General features: G+C 37.0%; 1 protein-coding gene and 1 long non-coding RNA gene across 2 annotated transcripts in view; one reads left to right on the top strand and one right to left on the bottom strand.

The window, feature by feature from the left end:
* The window catches only part of LOC110315977, a 69,252-nt gene extending 55,959 nt beyond the window's left edge, over window positions 1-13,293 (bottom strand). The window contains exons 1-4 of the long non-coding RNA XR_002380239.1: window positions 13,223-13,293; window positions 12,480-12,552; window positions 9,271-9,363; window positions 8,834-8,964 (exon numbers count right to left, since the gene is read on the bottom strand). This is a non-coding gene — a long non-coding RNA (uncharacterized LOC110315977). The remainder of the gene's footprint in view (window positions 1-8,833; window positions 8,965-9,270; window positions 9,364-12,479; window positions 12,553-13,222) is intronic.
* Window positions 1-22,669, top strand: part of Cntn3 (contactin 3) — a 372,106-nt gene that overhangs the window by 262,236 nt on the left and 87,201 nt on the right. Inside the window, exons 6-11 of the mRNA XM_021190014.2 lie at window positions 1,198-1,401; window positions 2,531-2,633; window positions 5,886-6,070; window positions 10,096-10,232; window positions 11,905-12,034; window positions 13,797-13,947. Coding sequence (XP_021045673.1) covers window positions 1,198-1,401; window positions 2,531-2,633; window positions 5,886-6,070; window positions 10,096-10,232; window positions 11,905-12,034; window positions 13,797-13,947 — 910 coding nt within the window. The remainder of the gene's footprint in view (window positions 1-1,197; window positions 1,402-2,530; window positions 2,634-5,885; window positions 6,071-10,095; window positions 10,233-11,904; window positions 12,035-13,796; window positions 13,948-22,669) is intronic.

The following is a 22,669-nucleotide window of genomic DNA, read 5'->3' as shown; positions in this document are numbered from 1 at the left end:
TACCCAAGAGCACTGTATATAAAGCATATGGAGAAACTTTTAATTTTTGAGGGCTCTTTATACTGTTTTAGATGGTGACAGGACTATGTTACATTCCCATGAGTTATGTATAGGGTCTGCTTACATTTGTGGATCTTAGATTTCACATAGATATGTAAGACCATTGTGTGTATATTACATGAAAGTAGAAATGAATCTCATTAGGAAAGGGAACTAGCCAGGCAGTAGTGGCACATGCCTTGAATCCCAGCACTTGGGAGGCAGAGGCAGGTGGATTTCTGAGTTTGAGGCCAGCCTGGTCTACAAAGTGAGTCCCAGGACAGCCAGGGCTACACAGAGAAACCCTGTCTCGAAAAACCAAACAACAAAAAAAGGAACAGGAACAGAGGGGAAGGATTTTCCTATGTAAGAACATGGTCGAAGTATAATATTTACTTATAAAAAATTCAGTATGCAACCCAATAGTAAATATGATGAATATATGGAAATTTACGAAAGAGAGAGGGGGGGAGGGAGGGAGAAGAAGAAAGATACAGGGAGAGAAAGGAAGGGAAGAAGCATGAAAGAAGGAAAGAAGGAAGTAAGGAAAGAAGAAAGGCTAGAAGAAAGAATGAGGAAGAAAGAAAGAAATAAAGGAAGGAAGGGAGGGAGGGAGGGAGGGAGGGAGGAAGGAAGGAAGGAAGGAAGGAAGGAAGGAAGGAAGGAAGGAAGGAAGGAAGGAAGGAAGTTAAGTGAAAGCCAGACAAAAGTCTTTGTAGGTCCAGGAGCAGCATATTCAAAGACCCAGAAGCCAGAGAAACCAAGAGTTTATCAGAGGGATTTATGTTGAGATTGAACCACTGTGTGTTATTCACAATAAACTAAGGAGCCATGATAACAGTTTGATGCCAGAAATTGCTATGATATAATTGATGATTTAGAGCTATGGAACTATAGAAACAGAAATGAAAAGAAAGCAAGAGCAAATCACTGAGCCTTATAAAATCATCACCTAGAGAAGGGACAGGAAGAGAGCAGAGGTGCTGTGTGCACTAGAATGCCAATCAACAGTATTCTTCATCATAGTATAAAATGAATGCAGAATCAGTTTGCTAAGTGCTCTTCGGAATGGCTTGCAAGAAAAAGATCACCTGATGTAAAGATAATTTTGTAACTTTCTAACCGTAATGAAACGTATGTCTTCTTAACTTTTGATAGAACTGTCATATGCTTGGGTCTTCAATGAGTATCCATCATTTGTTGAAGAAGACAGTCGAAGATTTGTCTCTCAAGAGACAGGACACCTCTACATAGCTAAGGTGGAACCATCTGATGTGGGAAATTACACATGTGTGGTGACCAGCACTGTGACAAATGCCAGAGTATTGGGCTCCCCAACCCCTTTGGTGCTACGCTCTGATGGTATGAGACCTTCTCAGTGGAATGCCCATAAAGGCATTTGTTTTTAATTTTTGTCCGTTTGAAATTGTTTATTTTGTAAATATTTTATTATAAGCTTAAAAATCTCACTAAAATAGAATTGTAAAGAAAAGTTCTGTGGCATTACCTCCCTGATCAATGTTCACCAGTTATCAATGAGATGTAGGAGAAATCACATTTAGGAGCTGGATCTACAAAGATTTAGGAGCTGGATCTACTTGCCTAACATGTTCAGAGCTCTGGGTTTGATACTCAAAAATGCATAAAGTGGATATGATGTTACATTTCTATAATTTCAGACAAGACAATCCCATGCCGGGCGTGGTGGCCCATGCCTTTAATCCCAGCACTTGGGAGGCAGAGGCAGGCGGATTTCTGAGTTCAAGGCCAGCCTGGTCTACAAAGTGAGTTCCAGGACAGACAGGGCTATANAGAGAAACCCTGTCTCNAAAAAAAAAAAAAAAAAAAAAAGACAATACAAGACAATACCAAGTTCAAGGTCATTATGTGCTACACTGTGTGTTTGAGACCAACATGGACTACATGGGGCTTTTGAGAAGAAAAAAGAGAGAGTGCCAATTTATAAGCCTTGGCAGTTGACCTATTGAAAGTAAATCATATCTCACACAGCATAATTTCTTAAACACAAATATGGAAGCAGTTTCTAGTCAAGTATAATGGAATCAGAATGCTCCTGCATGCTAAATCACTGTGTTTTGACATCAGGGAGCCATTTAATATGTTTAAGATTGGCACCTATGTGACTGGGCTACCATTTAGCAAAACCCCACTATAATCTTTGTACCTTAGGAAACTTCAGGAATTATTAATACATTGTAGATGGCAACTTAAATAGAAGTGATCACGTTGAGTATAGAATTTAAATGGTTTTCATTAAAATGTTTTGCATATTGCAGCACTTTTGACTTAATGTTATCTATGGTGTATGTTTGGTCAAAGCTAGTACAAGTGAGTTATTGCAACCACTGAAAGTTGGTTCAAAAGAGACCCGAATAAAGTTTTATTTAAGATGATTCCATAGGAAATGCAGAATATAAAATGATGCCATAGAAAACATTGAAATTGCCCATTTTGTATTATGAATTCATAGGTGTCATGGGTGAATATGAACCCAAGATAGAAGTCCAGTTTCCTGAGACTCTTCCAGCAGCTAAAGGTTCAACTGTGAAGTTGGAATGCTTCGCCCTGGGGAAGTAAGTTCTGTAACAATCACACATAGTGTTAGGTTGCTAATGGGAGGGAGTGTAAGTTCCTATTTTTTCTTTGTAGCATAATATATTTTGTGTATATGTCAATAAAGTGTTTTGTAGTTTAAGTTAGCATATAAAACATCAGATATCATTATGGAAATTTCCAAAAAGAGGTGTATTTTACTAGATTTTCTTTCCCCCATTTTTCTTCTGTTTGCAACCCTTGATCCTGACTTGAACTCAATCTTCAGTCTTTTGCACTTGCATGTCATATGTGTATATTTGCCGACCTCGCCCCTCCTTATAACCTATTTTTAATCTCTGTAGATTTCCTTTCTTTATTTTTAATGACTAAATTTGTGTGTGTGTGTGTGTGTGTGTGTGTGTGTATGTTAAAAACATATATACATATATACCTTACAGGCTTGGATGCACATATGAAGGATAATAAATGTTTTTCATCTGAGTTTTCAGGAACTGGCATAGTAGTATACTTTTTGATATATCCATTTTCCTGAAGTTTTCACTTTTCTTTACAATGGGAAAAGTTAAATCTGAGCATGCACCACACTTTTATCTAATCTGGTTGCATGGGATTTTTTGTTTGTTTGTTTTGTTTTGTTTTATATTCCAAGTGGAATATCTGTAAACATGGGTGAGCATGTGGAGTCCCTTGAGTACATGCCCAGTCTATTCTGTTTTTATTTTATTCTTTGTTTCTTTGTTTCTTTATTCATTTCTTTTTGTCTTTCTTTTCTTTTTGTCTTTCTTTTTTTCTTTCTTCTTTCTATATTTCCTTCTTTCTTTCTTTCATTTTTTTCTTCTGTTTTTCTTATTTCAAAACCTCCATGCTGATTTACATATTGTCTGAATTTCTACCAGGCATGTGTAAGGACTTCTCCTTCACATTTTCTCTAGTATCTGTCGTCTGATTTCTTTATGATAGTCATTCTGGCTGGGATAACTTGGCAACACTGAGTAGTTTATTTTGCACTCCGTTACAATCGTGTAGGTATATTTGATCATTTCAAAAATATTACCAGCATTTATGTTTCTTCTTTTTTATGGTTCCTGATTATTTCATTACCCATTTGTTCATAGGTAGTTTTACTTTGCTGGCGTTTATTTAGTCTTTCCAATTTTTTGTAAATTTATAATATTAGCCCCTTGTTATAGTTTTAGCTAATAAGGAAAGTCTTCCATTCTGTGTGCTACATACTCTGCTAATAGTTTCTTTTGCTGTGCAGAAATCTTTTAATTTCATGCAGTCTCATTTATTGATCCATGGGTCTGATTTCCACGCTTTGGGGTTCTGTTTGGAAAGTTCTTGTCAATACCTGTATCTTGAAGGACATTGCCAATGCTTTCTTCTAGAAGTTTTAGCATTTTAGACTTTAAATTAATGCCTTTTGCGTGTTTTGAATTGACTTTTAGTACAGAATAACAGCGTTGATTCAAATTCTACTGCAGGTAGATATCCAGGTTTCCCTACATCATTTCTAGAACAAACTGTCTTATACATTTTTTTGATATCTTTGTCAAAAATTATGGAGCCACAGCTTTGATTGTTATATCCAGTTCCCCTATTCTTTGTCTTTTTGTTTACAACACTGTAATTGTAACTTGGTAGTATAATTTGGGGACAAACATGTGAAGCCACCAGTTTGATATTTTCTTGTTAGTGTTGCTTTGGCTTAAATCTGGTCTTTTGAATATCCATAGGAATTTTTGGATTGCTTTTTCTAGTTTCATGATAAATTACAGTGAAATTTTCATAAGCGTTGCATTAAATAGGTAGATTTAGTTTGGAGCATAGCTATGTCCGTGACACTCGTTGTTTCAGTTCAGGAGCATGAGAGTTATGTTTATCATTTTCTATCTTCCCTTCACTTTCCTGGCTACACTTATCCCTAGGTACCTTATTTTGGGGGAATCAATATGAATGAAATACTGTCTTAATTTTGTTCTGCAAGTTCACTCTTGGTATATATGAAGGCTAGTGATATTTACCTGTTACTTTTATTTGTTGCAGTTTTACTAAAAATGATTATATAGGGTCTTTTAAATACACAACTGTGCCATCTGTAAATAGGATTAAATTGAATACTTTCCCATTTTTTTCTCTGCATCATCTCCATCATGTTTTATTTTTCTAGCTAAGACTGATCTGAGCCATATACAAAGAAGTAAAACTGGGCATCCTTGGCTCATGCCATATTTGAGAGGAAGAGAGAAGTCTCTGAATCTTCCAGTTTGTGTAAAGTTGACGTTACAGTTTTTATACATATCTTTTATTATGTTGATGTATGAAACATGTTTTCCTAATGTCTCCATGACTTTCATAATGGCAACGTGCTAAACTTTGTGAAATGCTTTTAAGCATCTATCAAGATGGTTATGTTATTTCTATCCTTACGTTTATTTATCTGATCTACTGTGTTTATTGATTTATGTATGCTGAACCAACTTTTCATCTCAGAAAGGAAGCTCACTTGGCCATAGCATACCAGTTTCTTATGCATTCCTGAATTCAGTTTGCAAGTTTTTGTTAAGAATATTAACAAAATATTATTTCTGCATCCATGTTAGTGTGCAGAATTCATCTATAGTTTTCTTTTTTGCTGTATTTTGATCCACTTTGGGTATCAGGATAATATGAGCTTCATAGAACCTGATAGTGTGCATTCCTTTTGTTCCTTGTCAAAGTGCTTGGCCAATACCAGGATGGATGAGAACTTCTTTAACAAGTTTGAGAGCTTAGCAGTACACTCATATGGTCCCGTGGTCTTCTTTATGCAGACACTTCTGATTGCAGTTTTGATCTCATTGTCTGTAACTACCTGTATAAATTATTTACAATATTTTCTGGCTTTAAATTTGGTAGATCACGCACATTTTCAAATTCATCCATTTCTTTTAGGTTTCCTACCTTTTGTCAAAGTGTCCATTATTGCAGTCTGGATTTCATAGCTTTCTCTTGTGACAACACATAATTTGTCTCTAATTTTGACAGCTTGTAATCATATCACTTGGAGATCATCACAGAAGGATCAGGAGTCAGGAGCAAGTCTGGGCTACATAGTGGGACCCTGCACCAAAACAAGAATTTAGTCTTCACATCTTATTATATTATTTACAACCACAAGTCATCGGCATTTGAAACCTGTGCCTTTTGCTCTCTTACCCAAAGCCTTTTGGTGTTGAGTCTATAAGATTTCCAGAGAACAACCAACAACTTGACAATTTTCTTATCAGCCCTGTTCCCCAGATTAACTGGAGAAGAAGTGACGGGATGCCGTTTCCCGACAAAATTAAGTTGAGGAAGTTCAATGGTATGCTCGAAATTCAAAACTTCCAACAGGAAGATACAGGCTCCTATGAGTGCATTGCTGAAAATTCACGAGGAAAAAATGTGGCAAGAGGGCGACTCACTTACTATGGTAAGCAACACCCTTGGGGGAAGTTGTCTTGTGGCTTTTATTCAGTCATTGATGTTCTTAGGGGAAGCGGTCGTTATATCAGAAAAATCAGGATTTAATTTTTTACTTTCTAGGTTTTATCCTCGTTTTTGTTAAGCAAGGACAAACATCAGAGAACAAAGAAATTAAAAAGAAAGGCGACTTTGCAATCAACTTGACATTCCTTTACATTTTGAAAGTGATTCATATGATAATGAAATCTTTCATATTTTTTTTGAAGCATGACCTTTCACATACTTAATCATGTAAAAGACAGCACTCTCTAGTTGCTTTATCTTCTAGAAGAAGTGATTTTGTGCATTCATTTGAAAAGCAGAATAAAACTGCTTATTGAGATGTTACAATTATTACATTAGTAAACCAAACTGAGGATGTTGTCTTGGAAAGAAATATTCAACCTCATCCAAAAATGTAAATAATGTATCTGTAGACTATTTGCTTCCTTTAATTCATAATCATATTTGTTTGATATACTGCTCAATTGGCGAAGGAAAGAATAGTTTTTAGAACACATTTTTAAGAAATTAAATATTATTTTTTTTCTTTTAAATTTCTTTTGTTTAAAGCATGCAATAGGTTTTGATGAAAATGTAATTTGAAAAGTGCTGATGTGTTATTGTACACAATACATCTGTAAGATGCACAGAAATGGAAGCTTGCTGCATATATTTGCAGTTTAATTATTAGAAACATTGTAAACCTGATATGAATTCACCAGTTTTATGAAGGGCAAATTGCATTATAGCCTATGTATTTTAGTAACTGGTTATTGAAACAATTTTCTGGGGCAGTGTGTACAGTTATGCAAATCCTGCAGGGAAGGAAACTGTTTACTAAGGTAGCTGTTAAGACTGTAGAAACTTTTATGGGTCCTTCCTCAATAATTGGAATTTGGCAAGTTCATTACCTCCTGCTGGCTCTCTGCTGGCAGGTCTGGGATGAGAGGCGAGAACCTGTGCTGAAGGGAGGTGGTGAGTGTCATGGCTTAGATCTCCTGCCTTCTGGAGAATAACCACCCTTAGCCTGGAGCAGGAACTCATTTATGTTTATAAAGAGCTGAGAGAGGAGGTGTTTTTTTTGTTTTGTTTTGTTTTGTTTTGTTTTTTTGTTTTGTTTTTTTTGCTGAAGTGTGATAACATAGGGGGAGGGGAAATGTGACTGACAGCCAACAAAGTTATTCTACATCAGCAGTAGCTAGACAAAGGCAGGCTCACACAGATCTTGCTAAGTTACTCTAGTACGGAAGTGACTGAGACAGTTTTCAAAACTCGGGCCAGGCTCGGGTTTGTCCTCAAGGCCTAAACCAGGGGCAAAATGGAGCCCAACAACCTCTGACAAGGTTAATATTTCCTATATTCCTGGATCTTGGGAACTATTAGGGGCAAAATGAAAGGATATTTTAATAGCATGAGTCCTCATGTTTTGTAACTTTCCCACTTTCTCTCATAATTAGTTTTATGCATATGTGTATGTACATAAACACATATATACATATACATATGCATCATATACTTTCTACATGATGTCATTGGCTGTGAGTTGGTGGCATGATATAGAAATGGTGCTGGTAGTAGTGGTAACCTCACCCATGTGGTTGAGCAGCTCAGAGTCCCACACACAAAGGGAATTTCTCATACCCTAGCTTAGCTGCACCTTTCTCCTCATCTACATCTTGATCACAGCACACTCAGAAGTAACCACTGTGAGAAAATACAGAAACTTCTGACTTGTTAACTCAGTGGTTCTCAAGCTTCCAAATGCTATGAACTCTTAACACATTTCATCATGTTGGGAAGATCTCCCCAAGCATAAAATTATTTTCATCAATACTTTATAATTGTAATTTTGCCACTGTTTTGAATTATAATGTCAGTATCTGATATGCAGATGGTCTTAGCAGACCGCTGTGAAAGGGTCATTCAATCTCCACAGTGCAGTGGTTGAGAACCATTATTAAATATTCCAATGCCTTTTTTTCTATGCACCATGATCTCAGCCCAAATGGAAACTATATACCCCCAAGGAAAACATCCAACGTTACACTGACATTTAAGTATTTAACAGGCCATGGCTCAGTTTCTCTCCTTTTTCCTCCCCTGCTTGGATTTTTTTTTTTCTGTGTCTGCATATCAATTGCCTCTACAAAAGAAGATGGTGGCCATCAATAAACAGCACAACAGTGGCTCACAACCATCTGTTGTACAAAGCAATTATGAGTCCCCTGCTCAGAGGTTCATCCCTAATGCCTATCATAGCAAGAGATTGTAGTATTAGACAGTATAAGAGCCTCCCTTTAGAACAGGATGAAATCATCATTCCTCTCTAGATTTTATGAACAATGTAAGCTGACAGAGGATAGGATAACAGCCTAAAAGATTGGTGATATTCTAATCATAAATAAGAAAGTAAGAATGGAGATTAATACACAGGGGGAAACCAATAGCATCTGGTGTACTCAGTCCATTCTGTAGATAATATTCTATGTACCTAAGAATAAATTATAAATAATCTCCATAGAGAGCTGAATGGAAGACACCCTACACCTTTACCCTAAGATTATATTATAGCATCAATAAGTGCCTTGTTCTCTGATTATTTACTCGAATAATTCATGTAAAAAAATGATGTAATTGAGGTTTTTGCAACTCAGGTTCTGGTTAAGGAACAAAAGACTGATTGATGTGGCTGTTCTAAGCTCAGTATTGGTTTAGAACACCAACTTACTCTTCTATCTGATAAGAAGACTATTAGGATGACCAGTCAGTCACCCATGTAGGTTCCCACTGGAGATTTGGGCCTTGGTCAGCAGTTTCTATAAAATCCACCTACAGTTTCCTTCCAAGTGGCTCTGATGCCTGAAAAAGGAAAAAGAAATTTTAATATAAAGTAGGAGGAGTCCTTTGGGACAAACTGTTTTTCATACTGGAAAAACAATTTTATACAAGAAAAAAGCTAAATACCCATAGTTTCCGTTCAATTTCATTGCTCCCAAAAAAAGGCAGTTTTTAGGAGACAGAAAGGAAATACAAGAAGACACATCTTCCTGTGGTTGCAATTAAACAGAAATAGACAAACTGCTGCTCCACGGGGAAGACACAAATGCAGATCGCGTGGCACACATCACATGCATAATGCAATGGGAAACCATTAAGAGATCTCACCTCCAGGTTTGGATCTGAAATGCAGTCTGAGACTTGGCTGAATACACTGTTTATGCTGCATGGATTCCACTGGAAGTGGTATATCACTTTTGTCTGAAAAAAAAAAAAAGAAAAAGAAAGAAAGAAAAAGAAAAAAAAAAAAAGACAGTTTCCAGGTGCCTTGCAAAACATAAGTGCAAACCATTGATCTTTTTGAGCCAACTGATTTGCATACACAATTTGAACTTGCTTTAATTACATCCTTTTCTGATAAAGGAACACAATTCGCATTAAAGTTGCCTATCCATATTGTATTTGTGTGTGTGTGTGTGTGCTTTCATTTTAATGGAGGAAGAGTTGTGTAATATGTTCAGTACATTGTGTTTAAGTCAGAGCTATTTCTAACTTGTGGTAAATATTTTTCCTTAAGCATAGTTGTTTCCTTCCTATGGGTATTAATATTTAGTTCACCACTAAGACAAATAGCTGCTGTCATTCACTTTGAAGTTGTCATGAAATACGATCTTGTGATTCAAAAATATACTTGGGGAAAATAATTTCTGTGCCTGCATTAGTGACTATTAATAGACATCTGAGGAGTAGAATATAGCATGCAGGACTTTGAAAGCAGAGAAAGCACAATAAAGTTGGCTTAAGATATAACACATTGCAACATGATTGTTAAATCTAGAAATGTCCTATATAGCCATTCAGTTAATATAATTCTTGTCCCGCCTATGTTAATCTATGGATTGTAGTCTGATAATCATTTATAAGACATTTGTTTTTTATTTACTCTATGATTTGAATTTTTGTCTTCCTACTATTTATTGTTCTCTATTATAGCAAAACCTTATTGGCTTCAACTCTTAAGAGACGTGGAAATCGCTGTGGAGGACAGCCTTTATTGGGAATGCCGGGCAAGTGGGAAGCCCAAACCCTCTTATCGATGGCTGAAAAATGGAGATGCCTTAGTACTAGAGGTGAGGGGATATACCTGTTTTGTCCAACTACTCCTGTGCTTTGAAAAGTATGATTCCTTTAGCCTCGGGGCACCAAGCAGCTCAATAGGTAAAGCGTTTGCCTTCCCATGGGGACCGGAGCCCTACCCTCAGCACCTGTTCTGAACACAATGCTGAATGTAGGAGTAAATGCTTGTGATTCTGTGACTGGATACATAGAAATGCATGGAGAGCTGACAGTGAAACACATTGTCTTACAGAGAAAGGAAAGGGGGTAGGCATAAGTTGCAAATAAGGACAGCCAAGGTTGTCCTTTGGTCTTTTTTAACACATAATGCATGAACATCCACACAAAATTACACACACACACACACACACACACACACACACACGCACATGCACACGCGCGCGCATGCACACACAAACACACACACACACACACGCACATGCACACACACACTGCAGTTTAGCCCCTAGTAACAAAACATAGGGATTCTACAAAAGCAACTTAAGTAGGAGATGATTTATTTTAGTATACAGTTTCGGTCCATGATGATGAGGGAGGTATAATGGGAGGTTATATCAGCAGGAATCACGAAGCATAGAGCTAGGGCTAGATGCTAAACGGATACCACTTTCAAGTACTACCTTCCCATCCCACTAGCCCTAGTATAGCCAAAGGTTCCAAGGTGTCATATCATCCTTAGGTTCAAACACAAAAGCCTGCAGGGAGCATTTTCCATGTAAATCATAACACAGTGAGAATCATAAAAGTCAGTCATCCAGTCTCTTAAGTGTCATCACATTCCAATTCAGTGTACTAATGATTTTGCATTGATAAGATAATATTCATATAAATAATGATTCTGTGTATTTGTGTTAAAGAATGCTTTACTTTGACGGGCAGTGGTGGCGCACGCCTTTAATCCCAGCACTTGGGAGACACAGGCAGGCAGATTTCTGAGTTTGAGGCCAGCCTGGTCTACAGAGTGAGTTTCAGGACACCTAGGGCTACACAGAGAAACCCTGTCTTGAAAAAAAAAAAAAAAAAAAGCAAGAATGTTTTACTTTGGGCAATCATGCAATTTAATTTCCTTTTCCTGTTTTATACCTTGGTCTGTTGTCTGGAGAATAAATAAATCTATGAATTGGCTGCCTTCAGCATTCAGTACTTATTTTTTCATTCACTTCCCCTCTCTAGCCATGTAACTTCAGCTCTTTCGTGTATGTGTATACTAAGTCAATTGCATGCCTATATATTTCTATATAAAAACCATCATAGGTGAGGGAAAATCCCCTGGTAAGTATGTGGATTTTCTATACTGTCTGAGTGTCCCTTAATGCACGGAGTGTATAAAGTCTTAAGCTTAAACAATTTTTAAAATATATTGTGATGAAAACCTTTCTACCTCCCATGATGAAAACCAGCCTTCCAGTACATTGTTCCCAGTCTGAATCATTAACCATGCCTGAAGATGAGATGGCTGCCACACTTCACCTCAGCTTTCAATAATTATTTTGTGATTTTCTTTTACTTGTATATGTGAAGCATCATTTTCTATTTCAAAGAAGAAAAAGGTTACACTTCAGGTCAGATGACCTATTAGTCTGAGATTAGTCTCTGATTGAAATGACAGTGGTGTTTCTTTTAATTGCAAAACTTTATTAGCCAGAAATTTTATTTTCTATCCAGGAGAGGATACAGATAGAAAATGGGGCCCTTACAATCACCAACCTCAATGTGACTGACTCTGGAATGTTCCAGTGTATAGCGGAAAACAAGCATGGTCTCATCTACTCTAGTGCTGAGCTCAAGGTAGTAGGTAAGAATATGGATTTTTATGGTTTTATCTTACTTTCTCCCCTTAAATCCTGATTGCTTCTAGAATCTAAAATGCTGACTTTTTACATCCCATTCTATCACCAATAGAATTTACAATATTGTTTTTATTATTCTGGGTTTCTAATTAGAGGATACACTAGTCTCCCAGCACCTAGGAGACCAAGCCAGGATCTTTGCTACAAAATTGGGGCCAGGCTAAGTTACATAGGAATGCCAGCAGTCTGACCAAACCACCTGGGCTATAGAGGAAGAGCCTGGCTCAGAAAACAAAAGCAAAACATGGAGGCAAACAAACAAATAACCCAACCCAAACCAAGGCATATGTATTTTAAATGATGTCAAAGGAAAAACAGCCATGGTGAGCAGAATTAAATTCCAAGGTTGAATTAAACAAATAGAAAGAGGGTTCTTCATCTCTAATGGACCTTTACCCAGCCACACTACTGTGGATGAAGAAATGCTTCTTAATAGTATTCTTGTGTTCCCTCTTGCTGGTTCCTGAAAGCAAAGGACAAAGTTGAAATCAGTGATATTTGATTCAGAAACTGTATTTTACTTCACGGACCTAGTTTTTGAGGTACAGTTATAGAGTATTCTTGAGGCATGGTTAACCTATGATCCACTACTAAGATTATTGTTTATTTTCTTCTTTATGCATGATAGGTATAAGGAAGGTACAAAAATATTTTGTAGTGTTTAGGGCATTTGAGCAAAGGACATTGGCATGTCAAATGTCTGAAAAACAAAACAGTAACATGACAGTATAACAGAAATAGGGAAATGGAGAAGGAAGGGGGGTTCTCAAGATATTAAGATGGAAAGTTTTGATTTGAGCATGGCTTGAGCCAGGACATAGCTCTCACTATTATTTCCAGTTTCTATGTAATACCTCCCAATTCACTGACTTTGTCATCGCAATCTGTTCCATAGGGGTTGTGATTTACACATAAAATCCCACACTTGGGATTCTCAGGAGTAAATCAGGAACTTTACTATTTTACACATATGTAGTAAAAGGAATAATGACTTCCTGACTAACATATCATTTAATTTAAATGATTCTTTACATCTTACTATCTAGTCTAAAGTTTGACATCACAGCTTTAGTAAGCATAATATTTTCTGCACATTATGATATTTAATGTGGTAAAACATCATTGAACACTACCTCTTTGTTATGTCCTTTTTCCTCAACTTGGAAGTTAAGTTTAATTATGTGAGAATTCTATGGCACAATCTAACTAACAGTTAGTTCAGAGCTCTACCATCATTCTAGAACATTTGGCCAGCACTCTCTGAGTGGCAGATCCTCACTAGATGCTGTGCCCTAAGGATCAAGAAAGACCATATCCTCATGATAGGGCAAACATTCCTAAACATTCTATGTAAAATGTTTTCCTTTAATAAACTCATGACTGTGTTATTTTAATTATTCACAGTAAATATTAAAAGAGTCCCCACGTAAAGCAATAATCTTAAGATTTAGAATGGGACCTTAGACAACAGCACAAATTAATTTTTCAGCATTGCGTTCTTGCATATAATACATCTCAAATCAAGCCTCAAAATCTCCTATGGCAAGCAGAATTTAAAAACATACATACAGTGGACCTTTCAAATTACAGTATTTTTTTAAGTATTTAGTTCTTATTAAATAAGCAATTCTCTCTCTCTCTCTCTCTCTCTCTCTCTCTCTCTCTTTCTCTCTCTCTCTCTCTCTCTCTCCTCTCATTCCCTTTCAGCTTCTGCTCCAGATTTTTCAAGAAACCCTATGAAAAAAATGGTTCAGGTGCAGGTGGGCAGCCTGGTGATCTTGGATTGTAAACCCAGAGCCTCTCCAAGGGCACTTTCTTTCTGGAAGAAGGGAGACATGATGGTGCGGGAGCAGGCGAGGTATTCTATCCTACAAAACACTGGTTTGCTTTCGTTTTTCCTCCTGTGGTGATCAGTAGTAGGTTTGTGGTATAAAATGGAATGCTGCAGCAGACAGTAGAATGTATTCACAAATTAGACCACTGATGGTTTGGTCTTTAATATTCACATTTCACTATTAATCATTTTCAAACCTGATAAACCTTTCTCTAAATAAAATACTTTGCTATAATATAGTCAGTCTTCTGTGGGCCTCTGGGAACAATCCACCAGAATTACCAAGGAATTCGAGGCCCTGATGTTAGACTCCATCCCAAGACAAAAGAGAAGATGGTAAAATGACCAAGAGTGCAAGGAAAGTGTACATATTACTGTCTTCTACATTGGGATAATTCAGCTGTTCCTCAATGTAGTTTAAGGTAACATTTCCTTTGTTTTCTCATTATAACACTGGAATGAAGGAACAGAAGGAATCTTAATTAAATGAGTGGATTCTGGACCTGCTTTGCCTGGGTTCATGTCTTTATTAGGCATTTTACTGGCTCCATGATATGTCGCTGCATTTTTGTGTCTTATTTTTCTTTATTTGTTAAGGAGAAGATGGCAACAGTTATTGCCTCATGTTGAGATGCTTGTTATGGAGATGAAATGCATAAATATTCATAAACCATGCTGATCAATACACACCAGAGAGTAAATGTGTAGAGTGACTACTATTACTATTGACTAAATGCTTATTTCTTGCTAGATACTGTACTGAAAGATTGTAATAGCCGAGGAATAGCCCCATAAGGCTCACATCTTTGCCCTAGAAACCTGTGGCTTTGTTGTGATAAGCAATGTAATAGTTGCATTTCCTGTGACTCTGATGAAATATCTGACAGCAGCAGCTTAAGGAAAGAGGGGATTGTTCTGCCTCACAGGTTGGGGTTTGAGGGTGCAGGATGTCATGGAGAGGGCAGCATGATAGGCAAGCAGTGTTTCACATCCTGTCCACAGTCTGTAAGCAGAAAGAATTCTCAGCTTCTTTTCTTCTTTTTGGAAGCTTCAAGATCTCAGCCCATGGAACAGTATTGCTCACTTTTAGAATGGTTTTCCTACCTCAGCTCAATCTAGAAGCTCCCGTAAAGGCATGTCCAGAAATTGGTCCCCAGATAATTCTAGATTTTCAAAAGCAAAAGTTACTATCACAACTGAACAAAAGAAAAAAATGAAATTATATTTGAAATTAAGGTTACCAGTTTGTCTATTTTTATGCTTACTTATTTATTCATTGCTTTGTACATGAGTTTTTGCACGAGAGAGAGAGAGAGAGAGAGAGAGAGAGAGAGAGAGAGAGAGAGAGAGAGAGAGAGAGAGAGAGAGGAGAATATGTGCCCCTCTACTTGTGGAAATCAGAAATCCAAAGGCAACTGGTGGCAATCAGTTCTCCCCTTCCACCGTGCAAGCTCTGGTGATTAAACTCATATTGCCGAGCTTGGTAGCAGTAATATTTATGCACTGAGCCATAATGCCAGCCCTAATATGTCAATTTTAAAATAAAGAGATTATCCTACAAAATTAACCTAGGTAGAAACAAACAAATCACTTGGGTTTTGGAAATTAAATAAAAGAAGAAACGAAAGGCAAAGGGATGGCTAGAGAGAGATAATCATCCAGGGAACAAATACGATCCAAAGCAGAGATGGGGATTGAAGTAGATCCAGATGGATGCTTTGAAGACTCAAAGGGGCAACAGACAGGGATTCTGTCTCCATCACACCAGGGATCAGTTTTCCACACCTGACATCTGATTGAGCCTAAATGATTATGGACTCTTTAGAAGGAATGCAACTTTGTCACCTTCTTACTGTAATTTTAGCCAATGAGCCTTATGGTGGAATTTCAAGTTGGGGGCTTATGTTTGTGGTGATTGATTGCAGGAAACCCCCCCTCCCCCAGCCAAAGTCGTATACAAGTTATCTGCTTTTGAACATGCTTGCAGCTAATGAGGAATCAAACCCTTGAGCATAACCACTAAGATTTTTCAGTACCAGCTTTTGTACAGGAGTCTAGCATCTTTGAGGCAATCTCAGGCTTTTATAATCCCAGAATTGCAAGCATTACTTGGAAAAAGAGAGGACATCGAACAAAAAGTAAAATCTTCTTCCATGGTCCATGGATTTCCTTTTCTTAAATTACAACGAATTCTTACTGCAAATGAACAGCTTTTAGATTACAGGCTTGGAGGCAATTTCATAAGAGTTGGTAAAGCCACACAAGCTGCAATTTCTCCTTTATATAACAGGAAACATCTTTATTAAAACACAACTTCATATGAACAACACAAACTCCAAAGCGGGCATCTCCATCACAACCCAGCCACATAGGTCAAACTGAAAGAGGATGGGACTGACACCATGTATATGGTGTTTATATTTATAAACAAGCTTAGAAGCACACTATGTGCTCAAACTCCTTTTTTTAGTTTGGACTACACTAGAAGTTAAGACCTCCACCTCCATAGTTACAGTGGAACTGTCTTTGTTCAACAGTAAACCTACTTGTCGTCACAGCAGTACACATCCTAGACAGAGGTCCATAATCTTAATTTTAAGTGGGGATAAAAAGATTAAGAGATTTAGCCCTAGGTACCCAAGGAGCAATTTACTCTGCACATTATACTGTGATGGATTGGGAGAAAATGTAAGTCTAGAAGGTGAAGGAATTTGCAACTTTCTTGCTTCCTAGTTTGATGTCACACTTATGTGACACTTGCCAACCTTTGTTTTCTCACCTATTAAAAGAGATAGTAACTGTATGCCTTCAACTTGTAATAACATTGCTTAACAGATGCATTATATTTGGATATATGTTAAATAGTAAGATTCAGTTTATATTACATGTAAAGTATTAAAAGACAGCATAATAGAAAAGGGTTTTAGGTTTCTGTGTCTTAGTTGAGTGTTCACTGCTTAGGTGGGCTTTCTAGAGAGAGGCTTTCCAGGCCGTTAGCAGGGTAACATTTGAAATGTAAATAAATAAAATATCTAATAAAAAAAAAGGCCATTGACTTTGTACCTCCCCCCCCCCCCAATGTACCAGTCAATCTAGAGGACTACCTGAGCATCAGCTGCCTACTGTCAGCTCAATGAAGAGCAGCTACAAAGTATACATACGTATGGGCATAATCCTTTGTTTCAAGAAAGAGACAAGTGGTTACTGCTCTATCAGAGTCTAGAGGGAACAAATGCGGTTTTCTATGAGTATAGCATTCTGGGTCTTTCATTTTGTTTCTCTATGTCTCACATTTCTCCTGTGGATAATCAGGAAACTTTAGGACAGGAAGATAACGCTGAAGATAAGCAGAAATAAGGAGAGAGGGTGAATTGTGCCATTGGATGTCTGAATTAATGGTTTGGATTTTGGGCTTTATGTCCTTGGACAGCACAAATGCCACTGAGCTTGTATGCTGAGGAAGCAGACTGCTCAGAGCAATTAGGACAGAGTTGTGGACTTGAATCTTGTCCAGGTTCATTGGAAAGCAGTGTATGCTGCTGTACTTTGCTTGGCAATGTAAGACCCATGTCTTTCCTTTGTGACTGGGTCTGCAGCTTTCAGCCAGAACTTGGAAGCCCTTTAAGTGGAAGATATGTTGGAGTTGGTCAACCATGTGCAGTTCTAGCATAAAAGCTGCAGATTCAGCTGAGTACATCTAAATTGAATGATGTATATGAGACCAGAACAGATAACATTTTTAGGATGACATTTCCAATGCAGTATTTATGATACTATTTGACACTAATTTGTTTACCTCCAATATACCATAGGGCTGCTGGCAGCAGATATACTTACTTAGTCTTTGCTTGTTTAATTACTTACTTTTATATTCTGGGAAGCAAATGTGGGGGTTGAGTTATGCATAATAGTAAAGATCTGTATCACTAAGGGACATCCCAGTCAACAAATACATTTCTAGTAAGAAAATAATCTTTAATTAAAGTGTCATTCAACCTAAATTAGATTTTTAAAAGATAAGACTTTTATTAATTATATAGAGTGATACATGTGACTGTGAATAGCTTAACTGTGGCAATGGGCATAATCATCTCTAAAGGTAGATATTATTAAGTAGAAGAGAACATGTATCATACTCTGAAGCTCATGGACACTTTAGTTATAAGTAGAGAAGCCTATTTTCATAATATCATCTCATACTTGATTTATAATGTAAAGGTCAGCTTCATTTGCTCTGGTACAACAAACAACTTCAAACCTCAAAATTACAAACATTAAGGATTGAGTACAAACATTTTTCTTTCACCATTCTTGACTGTACCGACCTACAAGGAGCAGTTCTCTGAATAAAAGAAACGTCCTCTGCCTTTTAGCATCCTACAAGATTTTAGCAGGTGTCAGTGTTTCCTGTTCTCCCGTTCTATTCCCTTAAAATCGTGTGTTTTCAAGAGAGACAAGTTCAATTGGTTTGTTTGTCTTCTTTAAGTGAAATAAAAAACAAATATTGAGACTATGAACAGGCATGGTTTATAAGAAAAATAACCCATTAGCATGTATCAGATAATATGTGGCTTTTTTTTTCTTTATTACTTAGTGGAATTTAAATGCATTGGATAATTATTTTTGAAAATTAGGCATTTTATGTGAATGTCACTGCTTATAATATTAAATGTTTTATTGATATAGCCTCAGTTGAAAAGAAAGTCTAAGAATAGCCCATTACTCCTAATTAAACACATTAAAATCATTCCAGATATTCTATGCAGCATCTAATACTATATAAATTGAACTGTTTTTAGAGGAAGGAATAGTGAAGATATATCCTGAATATGAATAACCACAACCTAGACAGATTTTAAAAATCATTTTATTCAATTTGTAATGAAACTTTTGCCCATAGAAACTTACTTTAAAATTCAGTGGGTCTTATATACTTCATAACTCCATAAATATGATATCTCTAGAGATGTTTCTTTTGGGAAGACTGAAAGAATCTACTGTTGTCGTCAATCGGAAAGTTTGATTTGGGGGTCCAGGGGCTATTTAGTAGAAAGCTGGGGCTGATTTGAGGTCCCTGGGCCTCAGCAGAGGGGTTCTCAAACACTTGGATATCCAGGCGACTCTGGGAATCACAGAAGAGCAGATAATGGAGATGGGGGCCTGCGGGCTGGGGACAATGTCTGTTAGGAGGCTGGGATGGGAAAAGGGGAGACATGGTTTGTCCTATGAGATGGTGGTGGTGGGGATTGTCTTTAGCTTGGCAAGCAGCAGGCTTGGTGGTGGTTATGACTGGAAAGGCCTTTTCTTCATAGCTTCCTATGGTGGATCTTGTTTCCCAATAGTGTATTGTAATGGCAGAGAAGGGGTGAGTAAAACTCTACCCCACTTCTCAGGATGAGCCTGAGACTAAATACCTTTTGCAGGGAGGAATGTCTGGGAAGAGAAGCTTATTGGCTGAGCCCTCCAGCTCTCTAGGTACCTCATTAACAAGTCTGTGTTGGGCCTTAGTGACTGAGGTTACATCTCTATTATGTGAGAAGCATGGCATGTGTTCCAAGTCAGGAGGCTGGGAGGGAGCTGGGAGTCACCTAAGCCTTAGCTGTGTACCCACCCAGTCTCCTGGTCTTGATCTGCTCTACCTTACAAAACTTCCTGGCATGGTTTTATGTTCCACAATCAACTATAGTGAGATAGAGTATATGATTAACATGATAATATAATTTCTTCTACAAGCAGACATTTTCAAGAGAAGGGGCCATTGCTCTCTGTTAAATCTTAGACAGTAAACACAAAGGTAGACAGTCAGAAGACACTGGATGCGGGTCCTCTGTCCAGGAAGCAGGTGTCTTTAACCCTACCATCCTGTGAAGATGGGAGGAGAATGTTTCCTCACCCAGGATAAGGGGATCGCTTCAGAAAGCGAGTGCTACACTGGAGGAACCCGAAATGGAGCAAAGAAAGTAATAAGAAAAATACCATTTAAACAGGAGGGTCACATCAATTTAAAAAAAAAAAAACTAGACTAGATTTCTTTGTATTTATTCCATGGCAAAGTTCATATTCAATCTCCAAAACATGCCAGCTTTCCCCGATGTCACAGATCCTGAATCATTCAACCCTTCCAAGGAAAACAACACTAAGTAACACTGATTTTCTTTAAGAGAAGATTGACCTTCATGGGTTAGGAGTCCTAGAGGGCCGAGAAGTTCTTGTGTGCTTTGCCTTCTCGGAACAGTCTTTGTATGTCCCCTTGATTTCTGTCGAAAGAAGAAGGAATATCTACTCTTCTTGTATTCCAGCTACCGGTGAGGAGATTTATGAGTGAAAGTAGTCAATGGTGTGATCCAAGACCTTGGTTTGCAGTGGTATTCACAGAAAGCCATAATGCCCTAGCCTTTCTGTGATACGCCATATAAAGACATTGCTGCATCTTGTACATCTCACCGAGTCACAAAAGCACTTGAATTCCCTCTGTGTATGTTTATAGCACTTAAACAAGTATTTGTGGCTGATTACCGAAAAGTATGATGCTGGTTATTCATAGTATTTGAGATGTCAGAAGAAGTCGCATGCATAGTTTATTTCCTTCCATATTCAATTTTGGCATAAGGAAGCACCAAAGTAAGGAAAGCATGTATCAGATCTTGATCTGCCACTTACCCACCATGTGATACCAGAGCATTTGCACGGCTCCTGAAACTTGACTTCCTGTTATATAAACCAGGAACAAGACTCCTCCTACACTAGTAGCCTTCATCTATCTGTTTGGTTACATTTATTTGGCTCTCTTTGCATAAAGTGAATATATATATATATATATATATATATATATATATATATATAAATTTGAACACATTATTTATGATTCTGTCTTCATCAAATTTCTTTCATTCTGGACCTCGTTTATATCATAGGACATCAGTCACAATTATAAAAGAAATGTATGTAAGCCATTATAGTAGGTCATGTTTTGCTTTAGAAATCTAACTAATCAAATTTAAACTTTAATCTGATGGCTTGTTTCTCAGTATAATTTGGATATGCTAAGGATAAAAAAATTATGTCAAAGAAGAAATAAAAATAAACCTTTTTTTGGAGTGGTGAACTGACTTTTTTTGTAATGTAAACCTTAAAGAAGCAAATTCCAGTAAAGTATTATTTTAAAGAAATTGCTGACAAGTGGTCTATCAAATTGCATCAGTTAAATTTTCTGATGACTGTGGCATTGTTAAATCCATGCTTCAAATTAGATTTTATGGATTATGAAAGCTAGGGGCACTTTAAGAAAATTTTTATCAGCTTTATGATTTTGGCAAAGAAAAGTTGATCTATGAATCTCAACGTTCAGAATATCAGAATCCTCTTCAAGTCAACCTATTACCAGAGTTGGATCAATTAATATTTGTGCCCAATTAAATGACTTACTGATTCACAGTTTTTATTTACATATAATTGTTTTGATCTGAAGAACTTCTAACTAAACCCCCAAACTCCCAAATGTGCTTATAAACATCTCAGTCTACACTCTGTATCCCTGCTCACATGTGTTTCAAAGAAAGAACAATCTTCATAAAGCTGTTTTTTAAGGGCACTTTGGTTTTCTTCTACTAACATGTTTAAGGTTGAAAAAAGAAATGTTTTATCTTAAACATTTGTCTAACATAGCCATGATGGAGTACAAGTGGATATATGATTGCCTTGTGAATATTTTTTATGCTCTTACGATGTGCATATGAAGGTTAGAGGACAGCTTATAGGAATTAATTTTCTCCTTCCACTATAGTAGCACATGTGGAGCAGGAATAGTCACCTTGCATCAGGAAAATATAAAGGGCAGAGTTCACAGTCTCCTGAAAGCATGCCCTTACCAGAAAGACACTGCCCTGTACAAGACTCACATCTTAAAGGTTTCAACACCTGTCAACATCATTGTTGGAGATCACGCTTATAACACTTAGATTTTAAGTGACCTCATGATACAGTCTGTAGGAGCTCTAGGGCACAAGTGTCATGTCTTCTGTAGTTCATTCATTCGTTACTAAAAATTCAAAGGAAGGGAAGTTGGATTTTCTTTCTTTATGCTCTCTGTGTGGTGTGTTTGTTTGTCTTTAGTTTTGTTTTGTCTTGTTGATTTATAGTTGATAAATTATATATGTCTAGAATATACAAGGCAAAGTTTTGATGTATGTCTACATTTGTAAATGCTACACTCCAACTAGTCAGTATGTCTACTGCCTCACCTTACAACAATGTTTTATGCACATGGTAAACATACTTTCTTGGCATATTTTAGGAATATAAATATTAACCATAATCTCCATGACATTCACTGAAGTTTTCACCTTATTTATTTTGCACAACTGGATTACTATGCTCAATATCTATTTACCCTGCTCTGTAATCCCTAACAATGACTTTCCTATCCATGTTTTGTCATATTTAATATATATATAATATTATCAATATTTAGCTTTCTACCTTCTCTGTTATTTTACTTAGTATAATATCTTTTAATTTTATCTACATGACTGTCAATGACTGGGTTTTATCACTTTTCTGAGGCTGAATGCTATTTCACTTAATGTATTGACCATACTCTCTTTTTAACATATATATAAACCTAATTTGTGTGTTTGTGCCTCTGTGCCTGTGAGCCTGTATGCCTGTATGCCTCCCCCCAAGTTTGCAAGTGTGTGTGTGTGTGTGTGTGTGTGTGTGTGTATGTGTGTGTGTGTGTGTGTGTGTG

Source organism: Mus pahari, chromosome 2, assembly GCF_900095145.1.
Source record: "Mus pahari chromosome 2, PAHARI_EIJ_v1.1, whole genome shotgun sequence".
NCBI classification, from domain to species: domain Eukaryota; kingdom Metazoa; phylum Chordata; class Mammalia; order Rodentia; family Muridae; genus Mus; species Mus pahari.
Note: the sequence above shows the minus strand (reverse complement) of the source record. Positions and strands in the feature narration are given on the sequence as shown.